The sequence below is a fragment of the Vanellus vanellus genome (assembly GCF_965231255.1).
Source record: "Vanellus vanellus genome assembly, chromosome: 5".
Classification (NCBI taxonomy): Eukaryota; Metazoa; Chordata; class Aves; order Charadriiformes; family Charadriidae; genus Vanellus; species Vanellus vanellus.
Window position 1 is genome coordinate 61,883,034 of NC_138910.1, and position 16,777 is coordinate 61,899,810.

The 16,777-nt window shown below is 36.7% G+C and overlaps 1 protein-coding gene across 2 annotated transcripts in view; it reads right to left on the reverse strand.

The window, feature by feature from the left end:
• PTBP2 (polypyrimidine tract binding protein 2) overlaps positions 1 to 15,627 on the reverse strand; it is a 54,776-nt gene extending 39,149 nt beyond the window's left edge. For both annotated transcript variants that reach the window (XM_082483630.1, XM_082483629.1), the window contains exons 1-2: positions 15,607 to 15,627; positions 2,403 to 2,478 (exon numbers count right to left, since the gene is read on the reverse strand). In XM_082483630.1, the coding sequence (XP_082339756.1) occupies positions 2,403 to 2,424 (22 nt within the window). In that variant the 5' untranslated portion in view covers positions 2,425 to 2,478; positions 15,607 to 15,627. The remainder of the gene's footprint in view (positions 1 to 2,402; positions 2,479 to 15,606) is intronic.
• Positions 15,628 to 16,777: the final 1,150 nt, after the last annotated feature.

A 16,777-nucleotide genomic window follows, 5' to 3' on the forward strand; every position in this document is an offset into this window, starting at 1 on the left:
TCTGAACTTGTAAACTCTGCAAGTCTGGAGTAAGTACTTCCAGGCTCATGATAAACAAGATAGCTATAGGAGGATATATTCAGAAAGAACAGTGAACTGTGAATTTAGCCTACTCTATATGCGTTTTTTATGCTATTTAATAAAGGCAGGCAGGCAGAAGAGAAATTTGAACACAATCCCGAGAAACTGCTTAAAAACAAACAAAAAAGCCCAAACAAAACTAGCCTCCTTTCCACTGGCCTCTATAGAAAATGACTTGAATGATAATACTACATTCAGCTTGGAGTTTTTTGTTTGTTTGGGATTATTTTTCCACTGACCTTCCATATATATTACACAATAAACATGTAAACTTTTATAACAGGCAACTGACACTACAGGAACCAGGCCACTACTTAGACCACTGTTGTTTGTTAATGAGACCACTTCTGAAAACTCATTTATGGTTCTGGATGTCTAGGGAAACATCAAGAAGTCTTACTCGAATAAAATGTAGAATCAATGAATTTTAAAAATCTCTCACAAGTGGTTGTTCTTTGGTAGAAAAAAAAGAAAAAAAAGAACCACCCTAAATCAACTTAAAAAGGGGGGAAACAAAAACAAGGTGGGGACAAAGGAGAATCTGGATTTGTTAAATACATCAAACTGCCAAGTCCACATAACGGAACCAAAGCACTCTTTCATTTTAAGAACTTTTTGAGAAGAATTTCTATTTTAAGTTTGAGGCTTCTTAGCCAAGCTTCTTTATTATTTTGTCTGAAAACTCCAAATTATAAAACTTATTTCATTTTTTTTCCCCTCTAGTTTATTTTTTTCCTTTGACAAATTAACTTGCATTTAGTTTTCTTAACTAAAAGTTTGTCTGAAAATATATGGAGAATTTGGTAACATTCGGGACACCGTCCTGGCACAAGTGCTCTCCCTCCCCACCTCCCACTGCCCAAATCCAAACCTCACACACACACACACAACCCAAGCGCCTTTTCATTCTAGTTTCCCATTTAACTAAAGCAAACTGCTGAAGTGCTAATATCCAGGACTGCAGAGGATACCAAGCAAATGAAAACAAGAAGGAAGACCTCTTTTAGAATCAGAAGGAAAGCAGGGAAGATAAACGTTCTAGGTTTCTAAAATGGCTATGAGTGCACTACACTGCATTTTTGATCTATTCCAAAGAACTATCGTGTCCTCACCTTTGGCTATGGAACTGCCAAGGAAAGTGGTTCTCCTGTCTTCTGCCACCACATTCCTCCACCCCACAACTGCAATTGTGCAGCCACGTGATTGATTGTAAGCTGCTCCAAGGGAAAAACTTCGCTTTTTGGCAGTACAGTTTAATGCTGGATTAGCACTCCAACACAGACAGTGGAACACAAACACGCAGAGTTGTTTGTTTGTTTTTTTTTTTTCTGCTTGTGCTAAAGATGCAGGAAGGGAAAGCACATTCTGGCAAGAGCTGCCACCACAGCTCCCTAACTGTAACATGAAATTGCACCCTGAATCCCAGTCTTTTACTACTAGATTAAAAGGAAAGAGTCTGCTCAGTGACTCTATTGCTCAGCACATAAATACAGGAAAATTGATCAGGCATATTCAAGCAGTGAACCAGGCAACTATTTGGAAAGCCAAGCAACACTCTGATGCCATGAATCAATTCCTCCACATCTCTGAGGGAAGAAGAAAATGCATGGAAGGGGGGCAGGGAAGAGAAAAAGCAAGACCTCTGAAGTGAGCTCTTCAATGGAACTCAATGCACGTTCAAAATACAGAAGCATTAACTGCAATAGAAGTCATTTTAGTAGGTGCCAATTCACGAAAAGCCTTTCTATCCAGGACCACCAGAAATTTGACTGAAGAACAACCACGCTCACTTTGCACTGACATTCTGAGATTGTACTGCTGCAGTCTCAGACTGAAGTAGCAAAGTGAAGCTTCCTGTTTTAGCAGTCTAAACCAGAACAGAGCTAAACTCTGTTCTCCTGAAACCGTACCAGATTATGAAAATGGCAGTGTTCTTCCCTGTAACACCCAGACTTACAGATGTCTATGTGTGGAAAAAGCTAAAGTCATTCATACAGGAGCTGTTAAGCTGTTTACCTTTGCTTGCTAATTGTGATTCCTTACTTTGAAGGCAGCTGTACAAGATAAGCATAATTTTTCATCCCATCGCCCACCAACAACTTAATGTACAGGCATCTGAAAGCTGCCTTTTGTTTTATGGGATTATTCTTCTCAGATACCCAAGGTTTGTGAGTATATACATGATCACTACAGTCTAATGCATGCCAACAGTTTATCCCTCTATAGCACAGTGGATTCTTGTTTCAGTGTTGTCCCCTTGTAAACAGGAAATGAATCCAAGTATAAATGATAGATTTCTCCTTTGAAAGGGCATCACTTACCAGTAACTACCATGCTGCTCATGTTAGAGTTCGGGCTATTGAGTACACTGCCTGAAAGAAGTTCGTCAGATCCTCTCTAAAAAGAAAGAGACAGTAAGAGATTTTTTTCCTCTATTTTGTGATTTTTAAAGATGATATTAAAAATGTCATTTTGACAGGGAAAACCTTTAGAAGAACTTAAGCAAGCATAACCAAGCCTATTCAGATTTGGCAGACTTCCTTTTTTCAGATAAGTGCAACCACTTGAAATTTAAGTAAAGCAGTATATTTACATGGCAATCTTTGAAACGAGAGCAGCTTAAGCACAGTTGTTTCACCCAGCACTGAAATGTAGCCACCTCCAGACACAATGAGAACTGCTGAACGATAATTTTGTCCAGCATTTAAAATTAAAATGTTATATTATAATATATTTAGTCTATTTCAATAACAGTTAAATTAACTTACTATTTTAATATACATATATATTACATTCTTATATCTCACTGAAATTACAAGAGAAATCTACACAAATAGAAATATGAAGTTTAGCTCAATTCTAACACCCCTATTTTAATAAAGCAGACTTGTCGTCATAGGAAATGATCAGTTTTCATTTTGGGGACATCCATTGGTCCTGCAAAACAGACTTTAGGGAAGGGAATTACACCTTCATTGTAATTCTTAAAACATGACAAGTATCAATTAACTGGTCTTTCTGAAAATGACTCAGTGGGTTGCAAAAAATCAGAAGAGGGTTTATTACTGAAAAAGTACAAGATATCTTTTCCTCTCAAATTATTTTCAAGATGGACATTTGACATAGCTGAAGAGGCTTTTGCTTCTTTTCACACTTTTTTTTTTTTCCTTTTACCACCCAACCCCCTCCATCCCTCAAGTCTTCATCTCTCAAAAAGCTTCCAAAATATTTAGGTGATCTTTCATTAAAAAAAAATTTAACAGGGAATAAACCTGACATCTTTTGAAGATCATCTTTAATTTCTTATTGGTTCTTTTCCACACTTCATAAGTATTTCCCCTGAACCCCTAACACTAATCCAGGCAACTGCTAAAATGGAAATGAGGAAAGAAAACAGTTACTACCCGTCTTTATAAAAATAAATGTTTTTAATTCTGTTGTGGACACTACAATAGATTCTCAAGAACAGTTAGTGAATATGTTTCACGGGGCATACCAACACTGCATACTCAATTAACCTGAGGATATTACCTTTCTAGGCAGCACAGTTGCAAGATGCATGAAATCAAACCTTTACCATTTTATCACAGTGCACTGTATGTGTATCCACACACAGAAGAGTATGTTAAAGTTTGTTTAAACCACATCTGAAATTCAGAAGCTCTTTAAAAATAGTATATATGTGCACACATACAGCCATTAAAGTTTACCTAGTTTTCAACATCAGGTCTAAAGAATCTTTATACAGTTTATTGAATACTCTAAGCTCTTAAGGGTACATAGCAATCAAAGCTGTGCCTATCAAATCAACAACAGGTTTCCTTTAAGATTGAGTAACACCTAATGCCAAGATCAAGTAGGACCATGAGAAGGTCCATATCTTGTCCTTTTCAATGTAATAACAGACTTCTAACCATACATAACTAAAGAAAAATTTAGCTGGACAAAACTGAGAAACAAGTCAGAGAAGTTACGGAAACTCTTGTTAGTCAAACTACATTGCTTTCTACTGTAAATACAATACACTAACCCAGATACTCAGTATAAGTTGAAATATAAACACTCTGTCTTTCTCTTTAATGTTCTATTTTTCTAACACAATATTTACATGGGTAAAATATGGCAAAGTTCAAGATTACTAGCAGTATTAGCTCACTCAGTGATAACTGCAGTTACTTCTGCTCACAGCTATCCACCTGGCCTTGCTTGGAAGCCCTTGCCTGTAGCCTGGACAGCTCAACTGAATAGGCAGAAGCAGCGGTAGAGACAATCAGTTCAATTTGTTTTCCTTAATATGCCAGGCATTAATTTGCAACGGTACAGCAGTTACTACACAAACAGCTGAAACATCCCTAGTACCAAATGAATGCTCCTCCCAAAACCCGCAGAAACTTTGCAATTCTGAAATACCTCAAGTTTGAGTTGTCTTCAGCTTCAAAAAGTTACTTACATTAGCAGCTGCTGACTAGCAGAATGTAAGAGTGATTACATAAACTTCTGGTTCCTAGTAAATCAGGCTTTCAGAAAACTGTTAATTTCTTAATCCACAGCAGAAAAATCCAAACAGAGCACAGATTACTCAACGGAGTGGATATTCAGTTACTGTATTTGTGTTTCATGAACAGTTGAGTTTTCTCTTCATTTTGAAACACATGATTTTGCATTTCATGAATACATTCAGAGTAAATCACAAGATTTTGTCATTACACTTCAGAAAGTCTTAACAGTTTTGCTTCAGAAGAACAAGTAAATTTGAATTCCTTATATTGGCATGTATCACAAATTCTGTAACATTTGTTTTAGTCTCATAAATCAGAGTTCACAAGTATGATTCACAGATGTACAGGTTCATATGCGGAATGTTCTTCCAGTTCACCGCGAAATCACAAACCTATAGCAAATCCCTGCTAACTCACTCCCATACATACTTGCCAAGCTTTTGGTAAAAGACAAAGATATCTTTTACCACGTGAGTAATCACCTTATTAGATATACATGGTTATTTTTCCTTATTGGTTCTTATGCAGCCTAGACACCTCTGCACTTCATTCAGTATGTAACTTTAAAACCAGCTACACAGCAAAAAACACATGATGTACTTGGACACAGAGCAGATAAATAACAAAATCAAAAGCAGTAACTGCCTGGTAATTGTCATTTACTTTTGTCTAGTAAAGCAATTTAATATAAGCATTTCAAGTAAGCCAATGCACACTATTACATAGACCAGCACTTCTATGTGACACAAGCACCTCCTGAATTACAGCAAGGGCAAAAATATTTATTTTACTTACATTTATTCAGCAGAGATAATACTTTATTCAATTTGTGGTTTGGGGTGCTTGGCTTTGTTTTTATGCTCATCTTCTTTTAGAGGGTGCTAGGCCAAAAAGGACTGCCATCTTGCTCCAAGGTGAAAGCTCTTCATCACTCTACTACCTCACACACGAATTTCAGAATTATAATCCATTTCCCAAGCATCTTGAACATTTGCTAGTCTTGTTCTCAAGCACACCAGTTCTGCTAGTCAAATCATGCAAAGCAAAGAAACCTTTAAACAGATTTAGGTAAACTCTATCAAGTGTTTCAGAGATAAGGAAACTAAGCTCAGATCTTTGAAGGACATAGAAAATCACAGTCAACAAAGAATGGAAGATCCAAGAGCAATGTTCACTTAACTCTCTTCCTCATCTCCGCACACTGCTGTGTTCCAAAGAAAACAAAGCAAGTTTGAGATTGTACAACAAGAATGAAGATCACAAACAGACAGATCACAGAAATGTCCAAATCTGAGTTTAACAAATGAACAAAACACACCAGAATTATTTTATTCTGTCATAGACTGTAAAGCAAAGCTCCTACAATACCAACACCATGGAGACTGTATATCCATTTTAGCATGAGGGAAGGAGATCATAAAGGACAAAATAAGTACAAACATAATTATACTATTAATAGGTCATCTTCTGACAGCTAGTCCTCAACAGCACAATTTTTCAATGCTGTATTTCTATTCCTACCAATGTCAAGAAGAACATTAATCTATATTAATATTCCATAAAAGCTAAACCAACTAACTATTCAGATCAGAGATATCTAGAACATTTCTTCATGAAACCAGCATCTGCCAAAATACTATCACACACAAAAAAAAAAAAAAAGAGAATTGCCAAAGTAACGCCTTGCAGTGAGTGAACCTTAAATTTGCTGCGGAGTCAACACTGTCCTTTCAATGAAGGCCATGTTATCATACCCTTGTCCCCATGAGAGCATTTCCATACACAGTGTGAAAACTGAATAAACTGTACGTTAACATGCTACCAATGGAATTATGCAAAACTGACATATAGGATCATATTCAGAAGATGATGAAAAATGTACCAACTCAGACTCTGAATACATATTTCAGAAAATTAAAAATTGTATATACAAAAATTATTTCATATACTGTAAATTGAAGATACCACTTCGATATTTCAGTAGTTTCTGTGAGTACAGTTATTGTATACACTATCTCTTCTACAATTTACAAAATCAATTACACAAAGAGAACGAAAAAGCCCCTAGCTTGGCAAATTAATCTCCTAGCTCCTTGCTTTAATAGTCGTAGCTAACTCGGAATCCCTCCTTACACAAACTGGATTTATTTAGCAGGATTTCAGATTTCCCCCCTTAACAACTATAAAGCTTCATGCTATCACAGGTTATATTAAGTAGCTATGTAATTTCAGGAAGTCATTACGGTCATACTATCCTTCCAGGCTAACAAAAAAATATACCATTTAGAAGCCTTTGCCAACTATTTTTCTCATAGTCTCGACAGGGCTTCAAACGTGTCAAACATTCCCAAGATTTTATTATATCCAAGGCAAAAAAAAAGCCAAAGAGTAACAACCTCGGCTTGAGAGTTACCAAAGAGGCTTAGTCTTTCAAGCAAAGTACTTTTTGACAACTGTTTATGAAAAAGAAATATTATCAGCACTTTTCCCAGTAATTCAGGGCTATGGAGACTCTAATCAGAAGTTATGGCTGAACCTAACATAACAAACTGAGGGTACTACAGAAGGCTTATTAGAAGCATGTGTAGATGCACTACAACACTACAAGAACACTAAAACCAGTAATACTAGAAACAGTAAACAAATGACAAAACTGCACTTTGTTAATAAGTCAACAGCATCATCTAAAATAATTTCTTAAATTCCCACTAGAAAAGATAAAGAATAAGCTCAAAGATATTGAAAAATACATTTTCTGATAAGTCATCTCATTTGTGGTATTTGAATTTGCTGGTATTACAAACCTCTCTCAAGAACAGGATGCTTTTGCCCCCACCACTTCCCTCTCTCTCCCCCCTCCTCCCCCAGATGAAAGAGAAAAGGGGAACTTTAGGTGCACTGCACATTTACCACAGTCATTCTCAGCCTACAGGCACGAATTTCCCAAGGGGTATGACAAGCCAGGAGACAGATCTCATGATTTAAAGAAATCTAACAGCATTGTAAAACACTTCATTTCTAACAACATCTGGGAACAATTTAAAGAAAAAGCCAGAAACCTGACAGTATGGGAGAGGAATAAAAGCATATGAGAATTCCAACCCAGACAGTAAACATTCCCCTCTAACAGATACACACTTGTAAACACACTGCTTCAACATTCAAAGTCTGATTAACTTTGGGGAATGGATGTTGGAAACAATACAACACACTTTCAACCCCCAAACACAGCATTTATACACTTTCTTCAGTTTACATGAAGGCTTCATTGTTAACAAGATAACATTTTTAATGAAACACTGCATAAATACACCTGCACATACTCTTCAGTGAAGAAGAAATACTTGACCTGCCTTATGCTCTGACTATAAGCACTAGTGTCAAAATGCATAATCCTAATTACCTAATAAATAGACTGTAACTGCTCTCGTATGTATAGGGTCATAGAAGACTTATTCAGGACAGGACAAGCCAAGTCCAAATATACAAACCAAAAGAAATTCTATGCAGGTTCACAGGTATTTTACAAAGCACACAATTTAAACTATAAGCTTGTTATCACTTCATCAGAACCTTATATAAAAGGAGTGCGTCTAGTTGTTGTTTTGTTGTGGTGGGTTTTTTTTTTGAACTACACTATTCAACTATATTAGCATGAAATCTTATCACATAAGGCCATGAACTCCATGGCTGCTTATTAACTCACTTACATCACTTGCTTTTAAATTCAACACGAAGCTGGCAGGATACAATATGACCACCGTTCCATACTTGCTCTGTATTCGCTTTTTTCACCACTTGAATTCTTTTTCATGCTGTTCTCAGCCAACCGTATCTTGTTTATATATACTAACAACTAACTTCACCATTTTTACATTCATATTTTTTCAGTAAGGAAGGATATAGGAGAAAATTAAGCTTTTATTCTTTTTTCTTGCAACCGTATGCATAGTATACGCCATACACCTAATCTATGAAAAGACAAAGTCTGTAGAAATTGAGAGAAAGCAATCAAGGGAATCTGAAGAGTCTTTAAGACTGAAAGGAGACAAGTCTCAATTCCTCTGAAAAGCCTTCAGGTTTTCAAAATACAATGTGGAAAAGAGCCAGATTTCTCAAAGCATACGAAGATCAAGGTGGACTATTAAAACAGAAAGCTGAAGAGTCAAGAACCAAATCTCCAACTTAAAACCCTGCCACCCAGCCTCATTTGGAAACCTTCAAACTTTCAGTTGTAATGAAAGACTGCAGGCAAGAGTTTAGTCCAATTTCAGTCGATGTCTCAAACATCCAGGAGGAAGTACACAGACAAGACAATCTATTCCAGCATTTCAGACTTCTATTCCACTTTTACCAGGAAAGAAAGTGTTACTCTGAAGCAGCAGTACATAACTGGTAGTAAATTAGAACAGGTGAGAAAACTCAGTAGAGTTACCACCTGGATGTGTTCTTAGCTTTCTAGTTAGAGAATGGTGGTTCCTAGATGTACAGATTTGGTCCTTCAGCAGCAGTTTCTACATCTTAAAAAAAGATCCATGAGGAAGGTATTTTCTACTTGATTCCCTATTATTTCACAATAATAAATTAAAAGCATTAGTGCTATTTTGTCTATAACTCAATACCCGTGTTACACATTCATAGAAAGACCGATTTTATGAAAAGCTATAACCAGCTGTAGGTACTTGCAGCTGTAAAAAAATCCCGAGTCCCTAAATCAAATATCACGGTCCCATTAACATCTTACAAAACCACAACCTCACTTGAAACATCTACCCTCAAAAGCAACAATCCTACCTTCTCCCTGGCCCCAGCTACTTGTTCCTGTTCTGTCCTCCTCAATTCTGTATTGCTACAGGCATTTATCAACCACACGCTTTGGTACAAATCTGACTAAAAAGATGTAACTCACTGTTGTGTCAGCTTAGCTTTATCCTAGTTAAGTTCCCAAGAGAGGTTTGTGAAGTGGCTACCCAAACATTTGTTGCACAAGTATTACAGTGACAGAGAAAGATGGAATGCAGTTTCATTTGCTTGTGAAAACATGGTCCAAAGCTCTAAGAAATGGGAAAGGTATTGTCATGCTGGTATTAGTTCATATTTTTCAGATGGTACAGGTGATCACATTTCTCTTCCTACAATCCACTCAATTAAACACAAATATAGCTGTTCTGTTACAAATGAAAAATAGGTGATTTCCAATTAGTGACAGACATAAAAACACATCAAGAAGTGTATTAAGACTTCCTTACATTGATGCCTACTTGCTACAGAGCACAAACTAATTTTCAGCATTTTTCCTTCTCTTCATTTTCAGCTTTCATTTTTCCACAGTGGCAGAATGAGCATTAAGGTAAAAAGCGCAAAGTTACAAAGAAAAAAGAATTGGAGTACACTGTTCTGGGAATAAATATGAAAGTCATTTCAAACAAGGTCAATTTACAGAGGTTATTGTTAAAAACAGAGCAGATGTCTTTCATTGTAAGAAGTTATTTTTTGTCACCAAGGTCATGTTCCCCATATCACTGCTAAAAAGACAAATCCAGATGCCAGTTCTAAACTTCTGAAAATGATCACACTTAATTCTTACTTTGCTGCTAGAATGTCCTCCACATTTTTTGCTGCCTACTGTTGCTATGACTAAGTATTATTAAACACAAAAGTTGATTTAAGAACATTATCCTAGCTAACATAAAATTAAAACAATTCCTCCAATTCACAAACAAACCGTTTTTCTGATAGCACTGCCCTGAGAAAACTGTCTGATCTACTAACAATTATATTAGACATGCAAAGATAGATCAAAACTATCATTCTAATATTTTAAATACAATAAAACAGACCATCACATGGCATTTGTCATATGAATGAGTCAGTTTTTTATCCTACCACTCCCTGACTTTTATTTAAGTATCTAGAGTGATGACAGTGAAGGCAAAATAGATTTCAGAAAAAGAAGAAACTGAAAGGAAAAAGCTATTTAAGTTTAATCTAAACTTAGGAATCAAGAAAATGTATTTATCTACTAACAGAATCACAGAATCACAGAATTATCAGAGTTGGAAGGGACCTCTAGAGATCATCTAGTCCAACTCTCCTGCTAAAGCAGGATTGCCTAGAGCACATTACTCAGGACTGCATCCAGGCGGGTCTTGAAAATCTCCAGGGAAGGGGACTCCACAACCTCCCTGGGCAGCCTGTTCCAGTGCTCTGTCACCCTCACCGTAAAGAACTGTTTCTGTGTATTTGAACGGAACTTCCTGTGTTCTAACTTGTGCCCATTGCCCCTCGTCCTGTCACTTGGAACCAATGAAAAGAGCCTGGCTCCATCCTCCTTCAACCCACCCTTTAGATACTTGTATGCCATAATAAGGTCTCCCAACAACTTGCTAAAATTTCTAACTGATTTTTTTCTATGCATATTTTCATTATACAGTGTACAGTTCAAATAAAAAGTCATAATATATCCACAATACTTGTTTCCACCACAAGGAAACTCTCAGTTATTAGTAGCAAGAAAGGGTCAGTGTTCTATAATTTTGTAAGAGAAAAGACTACCCCTCAGAACTGCATTTTAAAAAAAGTGGAAAATGCTTCAAGAGTACTTACAGATGCTGCTAGTTTGTGCTCTTTCCCTTTTCTCCATTAGCTCATCACTCTTCTGGTTTTAGCTACTGCCCTTCGCCCATACTATTATATTCCCCCTGTTAAATTTCAGCAACCAGGGAAAAGGGAGACTTTGTGACACATTACTGTTTGGAAAACTGTTAGAAAGTACTAGGACAGGGCTTCTTAGCACCTTCTACCCAACCCTGACAAAAACAACTAAATACACAGCAAGAATTGTCTCTTTTCTTAAGCACACTGCAAAGGCTGATGCCCTCACATTTGGGGAAAAAGGCTATTCCCACATCTTTAAACATTACAAAACTACATTTACAGGAATATGAGAGTTTTCCCTCCTAGGTGTAACTGAGGCTGTCCTCGCCTGACAGCTTAAGATCGGTTTTTGGCCAGTGTAGCCCCAAAGTAGTGTCAATAATGTCAAATTCCCAAATGATATGTACCAAATAATGCACCCACGAAGGACTGACTGCTTCTTTTCTCACATCAGGTGGAAGTACGCATCAGCCATTCTGAAATGTGCAACGCATGTACACAAAATGAGTCACAATTGTTCAGGCCCCATTTACTGCACAGCTATGCATGCCATCCAGGAGAAAGATGATACATTAGACTGAAGTGGCACACACTGAAATACATAAAAGAGAACTACCATCTTCAATACACACCAAAAGTTCATGTAAGTTATTCCCTGCACCTGTGTGATGCATATTCGTTACACATTTTACACCCCTCCGAAGATTCTTTTAATTAAACTCCAGAGAAAAGAAACACTACATACTTCATACATTCACTTTAACAGTTGAAAAGGCTCTACCACTCCAAGTGCCAAATCAGTTTAATTATCCAGATTAAAGCATCATAACTCTAAAGAGAACACAAGACAGCAATTCAAACTAGTTATTAGATTCTGATATTCAAACCTATATAGCCAGTGAGCAATGAGAAGTTTGAGACTAGAAGCTAACTAGCAGGCCATTTCATTTTTAGTGACTAAGGACCTCACGTAATAGAAACAAAGTAAATGAGGTGTACCTTTTTTTTAAAAAAAAAAGCAAACATTTTATATAATATGGCAATTTTTAAAAGTATGCATGAAGAAATCTAGAAATGTAAAACGTACAGAATTTCTTCAAAAAATTGAAAAAAAGCAATGAACTATGTAATATACATAATTACTGGAATCCTTAGCTCTGTTCTATTCAAAAATACTTTATGCAAACTGCTTATATACAACAGGAGTTCACAAAGTAACATCAAATAGAGCTAAAGCTCATTCTTTTTGTATTATTTTGTAAATTGCAACATAAGGGGTGAAATGCATGCAGAGTGACATTTCCTTGCCTCCATGAATTCTAGGTAAGGAAAACAAGACATTACAGACCAAATCAAACATGAACTATTTCATATGTACTTACGAGATTATTAAGTTTTGACATGTTCTAACACTTTCAGACATTAAAACACACTGCTCCTCTCCCACATTTCAGATGGGAAGCATGCCCCCACTGCATATTTTGAGTTGCACAAATCCTCACATTTACTCTATGTAAACCAAGTTTTCAAATAGCATTTGTCTTTTTTTCCACCTCCATTTTGAGTTTTATGTTTTTCTCACCTTTTGGTGTTAATTTCTGGTGACTCAACACATCAATAAAATCAAGATTGAATATTTGGAATTTCAATGAACAAAACTGTTTTAAATCAAATCAAAGCATAAAGCACAAATAAATGGTAATAGCTTCAAATTTAGCAGCTTTATTAACTGGTAACTCTGAGACTATAAAACTGTTAATAAAATGTTATAAGCAAGTATTCCTTTTACTTTATAGTTGCCTTGCCCACATGCAGTCCCCAAAGCTCAAAAGCCTTTTTTTATTCAAAGACAATTCCCAAACTACAGTAGTTAACTTCTACCATTACTCTTTTACAAACGGGTTTAAAAATATAACTAAGACGTTCACTTTTCTGTTTAAGAGAGAAACCAGCCAGACAATAATTAATATAATTTTCAGAGTTGTATCAACATGACTGATGATAATAAAATAAAGCAAATTTTCCAAAAAGAAGGGTGACCTTACAATCCTAGTTGTATGTCACAATCCCTTTCTCCAAGCATAATTGATCAGTATACACACAGTAGGTCCAAAATCTCAATAAAGCATCAGGTCAAACAAACATCCTGGATAAGTTGATTTCACACAGGTAAATCCCTGCCCACCTCCAATGGCTATCCAGTCACAACAAAAGCAGTGGCAAAAGAGCACTAAAACTGCTGATGCAACTCCTTAGACTCAAAACTCACTCTCTACTCACTCCCAAAGCACCCCAAAGAAAAGATAACAGCCAAAAAAAGGCTAGATGCATGTTCCCAGGTCTTTATATACCACCTATACATAAAGCATTCCTTTAACTCTAAAACATCATTTCATCAAGAGCAATGAACAGTCACCAGAGAACTCAGAGGACAACTGTTTCACATAGCCTTCCACAAAACACGACTGAAGCTAGCATTAGACTGCTACCCAACTGCAAGCATCATTTAGCAAGAAATTCCGTTTTCCATTCTTGTTAGTATCTTGACATAATTACAGAGGTTCCAGAATACAATCCAGTTTACTCCTCCCATATTTAACAGCTTTCTTCAGGAAACCATCATAATTTTATTTAGTCCCACTACTTCCATGCACAAATGGTTTCCTTTTAAAATCCAGAGAATAAGTCCATGTTTACAAGGCAAAGTGCACTAGACACTGTTTGGACACTTCTGTGCCTCTTCTTGTATTTATTTTAATCACTCACTCTGGTACACCTGCCTTGCCTCATTATAATCATAATGTAACTTTCTAACAGAAAGAAGCAGTTATGTCATCTCAAGTGTCTTTATTTCATTGTTTGGCTAGTATCTAAAAACACGGTTCCAAAATTGCACTACACACTTACAAAATATTTGATGAATGCTCAAATTCTCATAAGATTCTAAGTCACCCATAGTTAAGAATGAAAGGGATACTGAATCCATTTACTTCATCTCCTGAAGTGAGAATGTCAGAATTTAAGGTTGAAGCAATACATGATCTACCTGAAATTGCTTCCTCATTAGACATGATTGAGGGCAATTTACAAATTATTTTGCCCCAAAGGTATTCATGTTGGGCAGTTTACTTTCAAAAGACTTGAACTTCCTTAGGTATTCCTCCAAACTATTAAATACACGTCTAAAGTTTTAACCAGTTAACACTCTGTCCTCCCAGGTAACAGAGAAACTATCGTGCCAGATGGTATTTCTGATTGGGATTAGCTCCCACAGTAATACTTCAATAACTACACTTCCCTCTTGATTCAGAGAGTGATTTTAAGCTTGTCTCCAATACTGCAAGAACACGTGGAGCCAGATGGGTCCAGAATCTGTATAACTGACTTCTTACATATCCTGCTAGAAGCAAGCCTGCTCAGAAACATAAAACAGGTACATCTGACAGAGTAGCTGCTGTTTCCACAGGCTAGCTGTATTATATAAGAACTAGTCCAAAGCCAGCAGGACCAATACTGAATCTCAGCCAAAGAGCTTTACTAGACAAAACCTGGCTTACCAAGCAGTTAACACAAATCAGCTTCAGGTGAAAAGGCAGCTACGTAGTACAGCTACAAAGTCCCTGGACAAATGTGGTGAATTAATTGTATCCACTAGAAAACTTCTAGGTTTCTACCACTGAAACAGAATTTCTTGCATGCATTCATTAACATAACCTAAAGTTCCCTCGTCCCATGTATCTTTGCATTCTCATTATTTCTCAGTCTACTTCTACAAAGTCCTGATTTAATTCCTACAACAGATTTGAATACAAAAGTGAAATAAATAGTAAGTTAAACACCATTTGGAAGCTCTTTCCTTGTTATAACAAATATGATAAATTCATAACTAAACTTGAGAAATAAAAGGTAAAGCAAAGCAAATGCCCACTTCTCTGTCTATATAACAAATTCTACCTCCCACATTTTTGTGTCCTATTACAAACAGTCACTTCTTTTTTAACTTCAGCAGTAACTGTTTTGAAAAAAGAAGGGGAGGGGGGGAAGAAAACATGTCTTTTACAGTCACCATACAACAATGAGAAAGTGTTGTTTTGGAAAAAAAAATCTGCAAAATCAAGCTTTAAAATAAGAAGCTGACACCACTACATTAATCTAGAACCACTGTTTACAGCTCAGTACCTAGAAGAGTCTTTTGTGTAGAGCCTCCAATTTACCTCTGGGGATTTTTGGTTAATAAAGCATATACTGCTGATTAAATATCAGCTGACAATGACTAGTTAAAAATCTTACAATTTGCAATTACTGATGCTCAAAGTAGTTCATTTCATATCAACAACTTGCCCCCTTATTTGCTAAGTGTACATCCTACCTTCACACCAACTGCAACATCAGTGACAATGCTGTAAAAAAGAAAACAAAAACACAAGTCAACCAATTTATCTTCATAAAACTAACTTTTCAAAGCACTGCAATGCCAAAATAATGAGGAATCGAAATAGCCAACAACTTCCCCAATCAAGAAAATATGTTCCAAGAACACAGCAGGACTGAGGTACTGATGTACAAAAGAAACCTACAAAAGCCACTCAGCTCCCCCAGCTCACAGGTTTCTCCAAAAGAGTCCCAAGTTTCAAGCAAACATTACTCCAAACCAGCACTGTCAGGAAATTTACTTAGGAAACTCGGGTTTCTGGACTGCATGAGAACATAGGGTGAAAATAAAATAATTTATAAGTAAGTACAGAACTTTTCTCATACACCTCTATTAACTAGACAGGTAATTCAGCAACATAGCCTACCCTACAGACCTTTTTAGAGCAGAAAGCAATGAACACATTTTTTTAAATCAGCTTGAAAAAAAAGAATGTATTGTCAGGGACACCTATATGAAATTTAATGAAATTTACTCAGGTACACCTGCACAAAACTCTGCAACAGGTATGTCAAGGTACAACATCTTCTTAGAGGTTGTGACATCGTAACTCACAGTGTGTAGCACAATCCCAAAAGAAACCTAAGTCCACCCCCCCAAAAAACGAAAGCAAAACATGCATACGTGAAAACATTCCACAACGTAATACTCATTAATGACAAGACTTCTCAGACGGGATTTGTAACTCCCAACATCACAATCACAAGTAACCATAAAAAGCCTTTAAAAACTCTCAGTTGAAAGGTTATATGCTTAAAGCGTACCAAAGAGATGCCTTATCTGTTTGAAGCAATGTAAACAACTTAATAGGAAATCTGGAAGATGTTGTATTTACACTGACGGAGGCTACAACCACCAGCCTCATTTTCCAGGTCCAACAGAAAGAAGGCCTTATGTACAGTGGCTGCCCACCCCACCTCCCGACCAGGACCGAGGGCCCTCGATGTCCCGTACGGCTGACTCCTTCAAAACCTTCCCTTCTTTGGCTTTTAGAGCCAGCCTCCAGCATACACAAAGGCATCTTTCTACCTGGGGGGGGGGGTAAGGGGTGGCGAGCCAGAGGGCTTATTAGGCAGTTTCTGAAAACAAAAGAGCTCGACATCTGGCT